The sequence below is a fragment of the Bombus impatiens genome, unplaced genomic scaffold (genome assembly GCF_000188095.3).
Source record: "Bombus impatiens unplaced genomic scaffold, BIMP_2.2 scf_0146, whole genome shotgun sequence".
Taxonomy (NCBI): Eukaryota; Metazoa; Arthropoda; class Insecta; order Hymenoptera; family Apidae; genus Bombus; species Bombus impatiens.
Genome location: NT_176565.1, coordinates 3,004 through 15,159, shown reverse-complemented (window position 1 = coordinate 15,159; position 12,156 = coordinate 3,004). Strand labels below are relative to the sequence as shown.

At 42.1% G+C, this 12,156-nt stretch overlaps 1 protein-coding gene across 6 annotated transcripts in view; it reads right to left on the bottom strand.

Moving 5' to 3' along the window:
• Positions 1 to 12,156, bottom strand: part of LOC100740648 — a 56,858-nt gene that overhangs the window by 43,339 nt on the left and 1,363 nt on the right. For 2 of the 6 annotated variants that reach the window (XM_012382211.3, XM_024365678.2), the window contains exons 2-3: positions 10,242 to 11,063; positions 8,095 to 8,337 (exon numbers count right to left, since the gene is read on the bottom strand). In XM_012382211.3, coding sequence (XP_012237634.1) covers positions 8,095 to 8,337; positions 10,242 to 10,470 — 472 coding nt within the window. In that variant the 5' untranslated portion in view covers positions 10,471 to 11,063. Of the gene's footprint in view, positions 1 to 8,094; positions 8,338 to 10,241; positions 12,151 to 12,156 lie in introns of those variants that run through there. The other 4 variants (XM_012382210.3, XM_033319293.1, XM_012382212.3 and 1 more) reach the window with 4 other exon arrangements.

Sequence of the window (12,156 nt, the reverse complement as noted above, 5' to 3'; positions counted from 1 at the left end):
CTATTCGACATAAAAATTATCTACATGCTTGACTTTTACAACAATTTTAATCCAGCCATACGGAAGTATCTGGATGCGCGTATAGCAGCGAAAGTAACTCCACTTTATATTTCAACGCTTGAGAGAAAGTTATTCGAAGCAATAGAAAAATTCTGTAGTCTATCCACAGGGTGGACGACATCGAAATTACAGAAACGCGTGGTCGGGGACAAAAGTTTCGGCTCGCAAGAAGCAACAATGACAAGAGATGGAGAAGGGCGGGTAGAGTATTGTCAGCCAGCGAGAGAAACGCGGCTGGAGCGCGTCGTTTATTTTAAGTTCTTTCAAACTCTCCGGCGCACTCGCCGGGAAAGGAAGAAGGCGTCAGTGGCGAAGAAACGGAGGGGCGTAGAGGTTCGTTGCACGAGAGGCGGAGTGCGGAGGTGGTGGTACAAAGGAAGAGAAAAAGGGGGAAAGGAAAGAGAGGTCAGCCACCGGGCGAGAGAGCAGAGGTATCATGCTGGAAATAGAGCAAAGAAAGAACGGAAGAAGGAAGGGAGATCGGCCCTGCTCTTCGAACCATTAGACAAATTTTATATATAGCGGCTGAAAGCTCATTCCTTTTTTTTGCGCATCGTTACCGACTATTGGTCTAGCTATCCCATCGTAATAATCGATCGTTTTAAGCTTCTCCACAGCTTCTTATCGAGCCCGACGAAATGCACAGTCCTTGAATTCTAGAATTTCTCAAATTTCGACCCATCCCTTCGTGCAAACTTCCACGTCAGAGAATTTTAAAAATATTTTCACTTTCCTGGCTCTATCTGTCCCACGATGTTCGACCCCCATAGTTTCGTACTGACAACACGAAGCCTGAAGATAACAGCTTTTTCCTCGAAGCGTCGAAATTCACGACACGTATGCGCGCCAAAAATGGCCGCCTGTAAATACGCGCGCGTTACTCGCGTCGTGGGTGAAAGAGCATGTTGTAACAAGGAAGGACGTCGTAACGAAAACAACTTTCACGGCACGAACCATTAGACTTTTAAGGGACGCGTGCAGGCATCTTGCGACACTCGACGACGCGACGAGACGCACGACTTCCTCGCTTAACAAAGCCAATTTCCGGCCCGATCCCATAACGCCACTAACGGGACCAACTTCATGGCGATCTGAAATTCTTCGTGAACATTGCTCCCTGTGTAATTCTTTCTTTATTCTCTGACATCGTGTTACTGTGAACGCAGCATACCGGCAAGTGGAACGAGGCCGTTCTTGATCAACTAGGCAAACAATGACGATATAATCGAGTTTCGTTTGTTCTTGAAATCGATAGCACGTTTTCCTTTTAACGTTCTAACTTCTATTTTATCGTGGAAGATTTTTATAATCGTATGCCTATACAAGCAATTTATAAACAATACGTTCGCTGGTAGCGAATTATTTATTTATTATTCACAGGTATCATTTAATACAGCGTGCAGCTTCTCTATCCCCCAATAAAGTAAAATACTACGTGAATTTATTTATGCTCAAAGATGATGTACGAGTGCATTATAGAAGTATGCGAATATTATTGGTCGAACGCTTTATCTACCGCGGCAAGTTTCATTTTGTCCGGATCGGCGTGATATATGAACGTCTGTCCTACTGTGGATTTTCAATTCCCGCTTGAGGAGCCTCAGGTTTTTGATCTATTTGAACAGGATCTCCTCTATCTCTTCTTGAGACGAATCGTTGAAAGACATTGCGAAAATTTTCAAGCACATTGGATAGGTATGTTACGACGTATCGCCACAGCACGAAATAAAACTGTTCGACAAACATACTTTTCCATCGGTTTTATTCCGTTATCTCGGGTATCTAAATACGTTCGAGGCGATTCCTAAAAGAACTTACGCTGATAAAACGTTTGATTTACTTAGTTTCTACGAAGAAGATAGGCGCGTTAACGTACCACAAAGGAAGAGTAACGGAAGCGTGGTATCGGAATGAACATCTGAATCAGAGAATTCGAATTAATTTAATCGGACGGAAAATACAGTCAGACTGTGGCTAGCTCGCATGTAGAAACTTATCTTGCCATTTGAACGTGGACAAACGGAAGCTTTGAATTTCCACGAGATTTCCTCTTTCAGGCTCGCGATTTTGTCAAACAGAACGAACGACTCGTTCGAAACGTTTTCAGCGTGATGGACATGCAACACCATGAAAGATCTCTCTGGTCCCTTGTAAATTTAATATTGACGTTCCGTTGCACGCTGAAAATCACGTTGGAAATCCCCGTGCATAGGGAATAAACGGAGGTGGCTGGAAAATAGGGGTTGGTAGATGCTTGAACGGCCACTATTCTCCTCTTCTGTCGTTCGACCCTCTTCCAAACCCCCAACCCCGCGTCGACGTCGCGACTGCAGATATGACAAACGCACGTGGGCCCTGAAACCCATATGCACTGATAACGACGTTATCGGCCCGACATGGAGCACACCATGTTATTCGCGATACGAGAACGCGCACCGACGCAACCTGGTAAAACGCCATCCATTATCCACACAGACTGATTTACTATTAATTAGTTAGTATCGACGGCGGCAAGACAGACGTGAAATTTCATTCGTAACGACGCGTCGCGAGGTGGCATCCCTTTTTCGAAGCAAGCTACATTAATCAGTAAATGTTACTGATTTCATATGGATGGTCAATTAGTCGCGAAGTATGGGGCTAAACTGACATTTTATCATAGGTTAACTCGTATGAAAGAGGGATGGAAGTATTCGATAATTCATTGACACTTTGAAATATCTTCAAATTTCTTTAGCTATTGGCTGAACACGGTTTCACCGTTAAACAAGAAGATAGACATTTCTTAAATAACGAGGATTAGCATTTATGGATGATGAAAATCCTGGCAAACAGGCTAGTCAAAGAAATGCTAGTTTTAGTACACCGTATGTAATAACCGAAAGTACAAGATAAAAAGAAAAGAGGAAAAGTCTCGGAGAAGAAGAAGATAGAAAGAGTGCGCGTTTCAGCAAGTTCTTTTGGTGTCGGATTAAGCGCCGTACAAAAGAAATTGAACTTTTTTTTGTGTGCTAGAAGCTCGCGGGAACGAAGCTGCACAAAAGCTTCGAGACAGCCGAGTGCTACTCGAGCACACGTTTCCCTCTCGGATCATCCTCGACCTCAAAACTCCGATACATCCGCGGACAAACGATCGTCCTAGGTGCTCTGATTAATACTTATGGTAGACTTAAACATTTGCTTTAGGCTACCGCATAATTGACAACCTAAGAAAGGTACCAATAAAGAATCGACTTTTTCAGCATTCAGATTCGCGTGTTAATATAGTAAAAAGGAAATGAGATTCTTAGGGCACGGTTAATCTATCGAAAAGGCAATAGGCACGATTTCCAAGCGTATAAAAGGATCAAAGTACATGTGGAGTAGCAAGGAAACGAAATTTGTCAGAGCATTGGCGACGCCTTAAAGTCCCCGACTCCGATTACGAGATTACGGGACTCCGATACTCCGACGCCGGACAAAGGGGATCAGCGAGCGGCAAGGATTAAGGCCAACGAAGAAATTGAATTTGTCGGAAATCCGTAAACGTGAAGGGAATCGACCGGATCGACGTGTTTCCGGCCGCGCACCTGACACTATTCTTCGAAACTCCTACGGTCAGCCTCGGCCTCTTTTTCGTGAGGTGTTAAGGAACGAAATCGTATCAGCAAGGAATGGAGAACTGTGCTTCTTTATCCGAGGATATTTCCGCTACGACGTACATTTTAAAAGCTTCGTGACGTAGTATGTTGAAAATCGAACGGTTATGATCGAAACCATAGCGCATCGAGTGTACAATACGTGCTCTCACCTACGAAGCACAGTTTTATCTTCCTTAAAGGTCACTAAAAAGTGACGAGTTTCTATAAACGGTAATGGAGTTCAGATGCAATCGTAAGAACGCCCAAAAGAGGAAATAATGCTGCATTATTTTTCAGGCCTATGAGCTTCAGAGGAAAGGTATTTGACAAAACACAGGAATTCCATCGCTTGATAAACAAACGTAGAAAGAAAGGCATCCACGGCCACTAATTCCCGTTGACGTGATATTGGATCGAACGAGATTTTTGCTATTCCAACAGCGTGATCTCTACGTGGTAGCGTTTGGCGGCGGATAATGCGTTTCCATATTCAAAGGAAACTCCGAACACTGTTTCCGGCGAGGGTGGAGGGCGAATACGTGGCTTGCGGATGAAGTCCGCGTTATTCGCAGGTCGGAACGAAGTTACTCGTAAAAATTAGTGTCTTTCGTTGCTGGTTAAAGCGAAAACGTGAGCAGTGGAAAAGAGTGACGAGAATCGTGTACGAAATTCACGTGGAAAAACCTACTGCCAGCGTCATACGAACTGCTGCCTCGAAATGGTCGCGAGTCATTATATCGATGAAGTGAAATAGAGGATGGAGGAAAAAAAGGGAGACGTATCGGCTATACAACCTGTGTGGCCAAACGTGATTCGCGTGGTTCGTTTAGTTTCTGAAATGCTACCAGGTCCTGATGTAGTAGGAAAATTTGGTTAGACATTTATTTTTTGATCCTATGGTTTTTATTGGTCACGACCCCGGTTTCTTTTTTCAAGCTTTCTGTACGAAATTTCATTGCGACGAAAATTTCCAGAAATTCTACTAAAAATTTCTATCGTACCATCCACATCTAACGATCCTTTCTTTCGATCTTTTGAAAGGTCGGACATTCGAAGGAAAACCTATGACGTATTATCGTTTCTTTTTCCTATGGGTAGTATCATAGACCTTAACAACAAGGTTAATCACCGTAGGAAGGAAGTAGGATATATATAAGCGTCAAGTGATACGAGTAGAGACTTTTTTGAAAGAGACGTTTGATCGAAAAAGCGCTACCCTTGTACATTCTACACGCTTCTAGATGAATCATCTGGTGTATGAAAGCCAGAATAGAGACTGTAACATGTTGGTAACACGAGGAAATCGTGGAATAGCAGTAGCGGCAGGCTACCAATACTGATGTCGGTTTTCATTTTAAAGGTGCCGCGTGTCGCTGTAAATTTCATCCACCAGACTAAAATTTATTTGACCGAACCCCGCGGATCGGGCATTAATGAATTTCCCGATATTTTCAAGGGCCGTGGGGTGCCTATCGTCGAGACGCGAGTCCGCTCTTTCAGAACGGCTTTCTCTACCATCCTTCCCACTCCAGCGTCGGTTCCAGTATTTAAGAGGGCGTATATATCTTCCCGAGAACAGCCCCTCTAACCCATGGCCGGACGGTTCCAATTTATTTGCAACGGCGGCGCATCTTTCATCGGCCTTTTCGTATTTTCTCGAACGGATCCGCAAGTTCTTCGTTGTTTTACTTCTTTCGCGAAACCATCGAGATACGGCAAGAGAGAAATTGAAATTGGAAATGATTTTCAATGGAATATTTCTCAAGTATTATCGGATACTAGAAAATCTAATTATACTCGTGAAATTACCGAACTGCTGAAGGATTTCTTTCGCAAATTATGATCGTGTTTCACGATCCAGGTGGAAACAAATATGGAGTAGGATGATTTCCAAGTCAAATTCGGGGCTCTTTAAAATCACGATCCCGCGTTCATTAGCCCCTGGCTGCGACAGATAACGGGTATAATTTATGATCCCTTATTACGAAACTCCAGCATCCCAACGAACGAAGCTTTCTTCCGGAACGGTTGATAAACATGTTTGGCTCTGGTTGAAAATTACTTAGCCGCAGACTTCAAACAACTTCCCTTTCAATTCGTTCATTATTCCACAGGTTAATTTATTTCCAGCCAATCAGGAAGATGTATCTTCCCCATCTATTTGCATAGATCCTCCACAATCTTCCACGTAATCTTCCTTGGCATTCTCAACGTGGAGAAGATTGGAGGAATTTTTAAAAAGAGGGAAGATACTTAAATTCACCGATATAATCCCACGATAACTACATTATCTTTATTCGACTGTCATCAGGGGGAGAAGTTCAGTGCAAACGGACAATAATATTTGCACGTCGACGCAAAACACACCTTGCCTTAGTTCATTTTTAAGCTTATCTATGATACGAACAGACTGAATTTAGAGAGAAAGGGTCTGAAACACCGCAGTGACGCTGAGGGGGAACAAGAGGGAGAGTATCTCTAGTAATCCCCGAGGGAATAATCGATGCCGTACTCCGCGTTTTTCTCCCCTTAATTAACGGCTCGTCGCAAACGCGAGAGATTACTTTTAATTAGCTTTTCGAACAGGCTAAGTACGGGGAACGGATGAATTTGCCGAACGCGCATCAACGTGTTCTACGCAATTATACGTCAGTCGTCTCTTATGATTACTTTTCGTTTTGGATTCATTCATCGATCGCGAATAAACGTATTCATCGTTATACGTTCTCTGTATCAAGGACTCCATTTTCGTTTGACCACTAATTCCACGCTAAACCCGTGCTTCATGGTTTTTATTTTCAGCAACAGAAAATTAGGAATAGATTCGTAAAAATTCACGTCATGGAAGAAAATAGAGAAAAGAAATATTATCATTGTTATCTCTAAGGAAACTTTCCTCTTGCTCTTTTTTTTTTCTTGATTCTGCAAACACATTCTACTTTTATCTTCGCTAACAATCAAATCGGAATTCTTCTCGTGCAAAGCTTTTCGGTATGTTGCACCAACAATGTGTCCTCTGGCGCGTATCCATGATACTACGGCAAAGGACATTCAACTTTAAGAAAACAGGAAATCCAATATGAAGTTCAAAGCGGAACGACTGGCAGCTACTTCCTTTATCGTAAATTTTAATATCGCACTTGTAACGGAATTCGAGCTCGTAGAAAATTGAATGTTACTTCTTATTTTATCGAAAGAAGACAGTTTACGATCGATTCTAAAAGAACGGTTGTTACATTCGATAGTAGGTATGTATATAATGTATAATAGAGATAGGGCAATTTTGCAAAATATTCCGATGTTTCGCGTGCGTTCGATTCGTTCCGGCGAAAACAACGCATCCATTTGATGCATCTGCTGCGCCTCTGAATGCGACAAAATTGTCGACAAAAGGTATCGTCTGAATGCGCGTGTTTCGTGTAACCAGTCCACTGGACAATACCGGAAACTATGGTCAGTCCAGTGGAAACGTTGTATGGTAGCGGCTTTTTTTTGTTAATAAACCGAAAAACGTGTATCCACCGCAATTAAGATCCATAACCATTTTTATAAAAAAAGAACAAAAAACGTAGAAATTGGAAGAATTCGAGCTTTGATGAACTTTGAATATCTAGAAATTTCGGAAATATTCGATAACGAAGGTTGATATGGTATTTCAAATATGCCAAAGCATATTTATGGCCGTGCTAGACTACTTTTACAACGCAGTAAAAGCTGCTTCGAAACCCAATTTTGAGGAATCAGTGAAAAGATATTTGATTTTATTACTTTTCCCTCAGAAGTTACTGGAAGATGATAAAATCGTAACGGTTCCTTTATCTCAGTACGAGATATCGGGCGTTTTTCGCAAATTTACTGTTCGGCGAGGTTAATTGCCAGAGGTAAATTAAACGTGATTAAAGAAAACAGGATGTGAGTAGATTCGGAATCTCGCCACGGAGAGAGTTAAACATGGACTCGAAATTAGGGTAGCCCGAAAGTAGATGAAACGCGGCTAAAAGTACCCTGTTCTCTAATTGTCTTTTAGGTAAAGACTTTCTCTATACAGAACACTCCGCCCCTCTTATTTTCTTGGCAAAGCGTCAAGAATAAAGCGGTTCGGATCACTGTTTACCGTCACGAAATTTCTCCCTTTTTTACACTGTAGATATCCACGCAGTTCACAGTATTATCGGTCACGAATCTTCCTTTAGCGTCGTCTAACAGCCATAACCGAGGATCATAAACCACGGTAAAGCGAAAAATATACTATTCGACGTCGTAAATCCTAAGCTGATCCGCAAAACTGACGTCGTAATACTTGATTAATCGTAGAGAGTGAAGAAATTTTGTTGACTTCTTTATTATCGTTGTTTTCCAATCGTGGAAAAAATAATTTTTTAAATAATAAAATAATTCATTTCAATTCACTTACCTTCGGGTTGATGGGGTGTGTAGATGTTAAGGTAAAGGCAGTCCTCGCTTTGGTTTGTTAGGTGCGGCAGTAGCTTCTTTAGGTATTCGTATCTGACCGGTTTCACCTCGTCTCGCAGGTTTGGCAGCGTTTGAGGGCACACAGGTGCAAAGTCTTGAAATTGTCTTGAACCACGCCATGGTTCCGGTGATCTTGGAGGAGAAAACCTCAAGGATTCGACTGGTGGTTCTGCATATGGCACTCCTGAAACATTAAGTTGCTTATGATTAGTTTAAGAAGCGCAACTTGTTTCGGGTGACTAGTATCGAGTTTTACATATTTGAGGAGTTGAAGTTCTTTCGTTTCGGATCGAGTTAGATATAAATTATTCGTCGAAGATCAATTTGAATAAAAAATTCGAAAACTTAAATGAAAAAGTTTAAATCCCAAAACCCAAATTGAGAAGTTTAAATTAGAAAGTTTTACTTAGGGAGTACGAAATAGCACGTTGAAACATACGTTGGAATTCTTATTATTAAACGAAGGAATAATGTAGTAGCTGATCTCTAGGACGAATCATCGCGACGCGATAATCAGCGTAAAGTTTTATTACGCTGTGAGTAGATCGATTAAATTGATCCCGTTCGTCCGGCGGTCGATGTTAACACGCTCCAGCCTGGCAGTAAGGATCACGGCTGATCCATTTTACCCTATTTCCGTGTAAATTGGATTGCCAGGCCACTGGCTTTACCGCATAAAATATTAAATCGCTCAGCTGAGCAAGTACAAATCGAAAAGTCTGATTGCAAACATCTGGGATTTAAAACCTGTGATCACAACGATTGAAGATTTTTTGCGTTTAACCTAATAACCGGAATAAAATTTGCTTGAAACTAAAAGTAATTAAAATACTTTTCGCAGGTATTTTTATTCATACCGAATTAGTCCACATTTGCATTTACCTAATCCATATGCATTCGCACATTCCTTTGTGCTAACACGATACTATTTACATAAAGATAATGTCGTTCGACAACTTCGTTTCGAACGTTTTAGACACATTTCACTATGTCTAAATTTATCGTAGTCTCAGAAGGCATACAAACCTCGTTTTGTTAATAGGTTCTAAAGAACTGAAATGCGCTTCCTCTACTACTTATTTGACATTCCCCATCCCAATTTGAAGACTCTGGAGACTGTAACCTGTCCTTAATTTATCCTACACTCCCTCAGTGCCATTCCATGCTCAAACGGAACCGTTTGCACACGCGGGAACGCTCAAGAATCGAGTAGCCGATGCCAAGGAATGTCAGAGGATCTCGGGGAACTCAAGAAGGTACAAACCCCGCTCGATTCCGCTTTGCCAGCTAATGTGCACGCGTGCACGAGACCAAGAACCATAGACGAGGAGCGCTTATTCCCGGAATAGCCTGCGCGCTTCTCGTTTTGAAACCTTTGAGGTATCGGGATCCTCGTAGCGCGAATACATCGCAACTAATATTGCAGAGACCTAAAGAGAGAGAGAGAGAGAGAGAGAGAGAGAGAGAGAGAGAGGAAGACAGAGAAATGAGAAGCTGATGCAGCTGTGAACAAACTTTCACCCTCTGGCTAAAGTTCGCCGTATCAGCAGCCGGAAACTGAAATCGCGCCGGTCTCTGTGTTATCGTTACCCGTCGTCTGGCAGGCTTCGATCCGTCACACGATTGGCCTCGAAACTTTGAGATTTCCTATATGCTATGTTAAACGATGATTGTATACGGATTCCAACAATCGAGATTGACCCTTTGCCGTATGCAAGCCACCTCTTTTAGTTCATTTTTCCGAATTTTTAAGTTCGCGTGATTTATGGAGAAATTTCGGTATTAATTAGAAACAGGCGAGTGAGAATTATGTGTTATTTTAGATTTTGCGATGATCAATACTGTTACAGCGTTACCCGATATGTGTTATTAGCATGCTGTGTAATACACCAGCATTTTTCATCCTTGTTTCCAACATGCATAAAGGAAATGTAGTTAATTATTGCTGTTGTTTGGCAATAAATATCGTTAACTGGAACATGACATATGTTTAATTTATGTCTTTAAACGAAATTAATTTACCGAGTATATTGTATAACCGGCGATGTATTCATATACACGAAAATTATTTTCAGCTATAAATCTCACCCCGAAAAACATCGACGGGCTGCAGATCGTAGGTGGTCCTCGGCTGTACCACGATTCCACGTAAACGGCCCTGCTTAACGTGCACCTCTCTCGTCCGTTCCGGAAGATCAGGAAGTCTAGAGTAGCCGTATTGCGGTATAGTGTCGTAAAAACTGCGATGTTCCGTGAGGATCTGAGTACAAGCCAGCAACACGAGTCCCAACAGCTCCAGTCGCAACATTCTCGACATTTGTTCGATCGGTGGACAGCCGGAAACCGTAGCAATGAATTTTCGCCGGTCCACCTTCGGGCTCGGCTGCCTTTCGACCGAGTCACGCAGCTCGGAACTGGTTCTCGGAGTAAAAATAATTTTTCAACGTTTCAGCTACTTCCGCTCTTGCACCGGATACGAGGGGAGACTCCCGGTTGGTTGTCGACTTCTCTAGGACTCGAATATTCACGTTGCTTTCGAAAGGATGCGAAATCAGTTGCGTTTTGATATGTACGTTGTACATGTACGTTGACCGCTCTTGATCGTTATTTCATATTTTCACTAATATTTAAACTCTGCGCTTCCAACGAAATTGTCTTTAATAACACAGAATTAATTACGGTTCACTTAATCAAGAAAAATATTTTGGTGTTGAAGTTAAACTACAACACCTGCGATACAGTGAAAGGCACGTATCATGTACAGAACTTTTATTCGATATAAAGATTTCTTGGCTTAAGATTCTACACCATTGTACTCGTACGATGAATATCCTGAAGAGACGAGGTAAAATAGAACTAAAACTCTTCGGTTTTATAGCTCGTGACGACTTTCCCTTTGGGCCGCTACAACTTCAAATATATTTGACAGGCTATGAAACAGACGCGGTGTCGGTTTCGTCGGCTACGTCGCACTGTCTGACGGCGATTATAAGGCAAGAAAAGGTTCGCTCCACGCTGTCCTCCAGTGGGATATTCTTGGGTCGAACGAGGGTGAACGCACGTACGTGATAAGAGAGAAAGAGAGAGTTGGAGAGCGCTCTATTTTCGCTTCAAATAGAACGATTCTGCTGTTGGTAAACTTTGCACACGTTCACGCCAGAACTCGCAATTCCCTGCAGTTTCTTTCAAAAATCTTCTTCTACGGATAACTTACGGAGCTGTCGTTTTAAACTAAAAGTCCTTTCGGAACGATACTTCCTCGAACAGAGATTGTAGCATTTGTGGGTTCAAATAATAAGCGGAAGAGTGAAATGTAGAAATAAAGCTGTATTCGCGATTATATTAGTGTTACCCTGCTACAATCCGTATAAGATTCCTTTTTGAACACGCTATACATTTCTCAGTTATATTGCTCTGTGAAATGGCACAGGCACAAATCTTTACGCGGCACGTATTCAATTGCGTTCTACGAATCGGTAGTATAAATATTTATTCGATCTCTAATCAGTAAACGCGTATCATTCATAATCGTATCGCTTAACAGATTCATCGGCGTGCATTCAGTAACACGCAAAAGGTTCAGAGTTACTCCACGGGTATATGAAAAGTTATTTAAAACTATGAAAGAGACGTCTTAAATGCAATTGGAGGTTGCTACTAATTGTACGGACTGAGCTATACATTTTTATCCTCGAAACAGAACGTTGCTTCTATTAGTAACAATTAATGCAAAAAATTAATTACAGGAAAGTGAGGAAGAACAGTGACGCAGGGGAAGGAGTGGAAGCGCAGCTTGGGAAAGGTTTCAATTTACCCCATTCATCGGACTCACAAAGCTGTCGAAACGGCGCGAATGATTTCCACGGTGCGAAAATCATTTGGTGAAATTTACGAGAAAAAACGCGGCACGTGCACGCAGCAAACCGGATTACGCGGCATGAAATAAAACCGAGGGCAGCTTTAACGCCCACTTAAAAGCGGCGGATAGCGCGCGCGCGCGCGC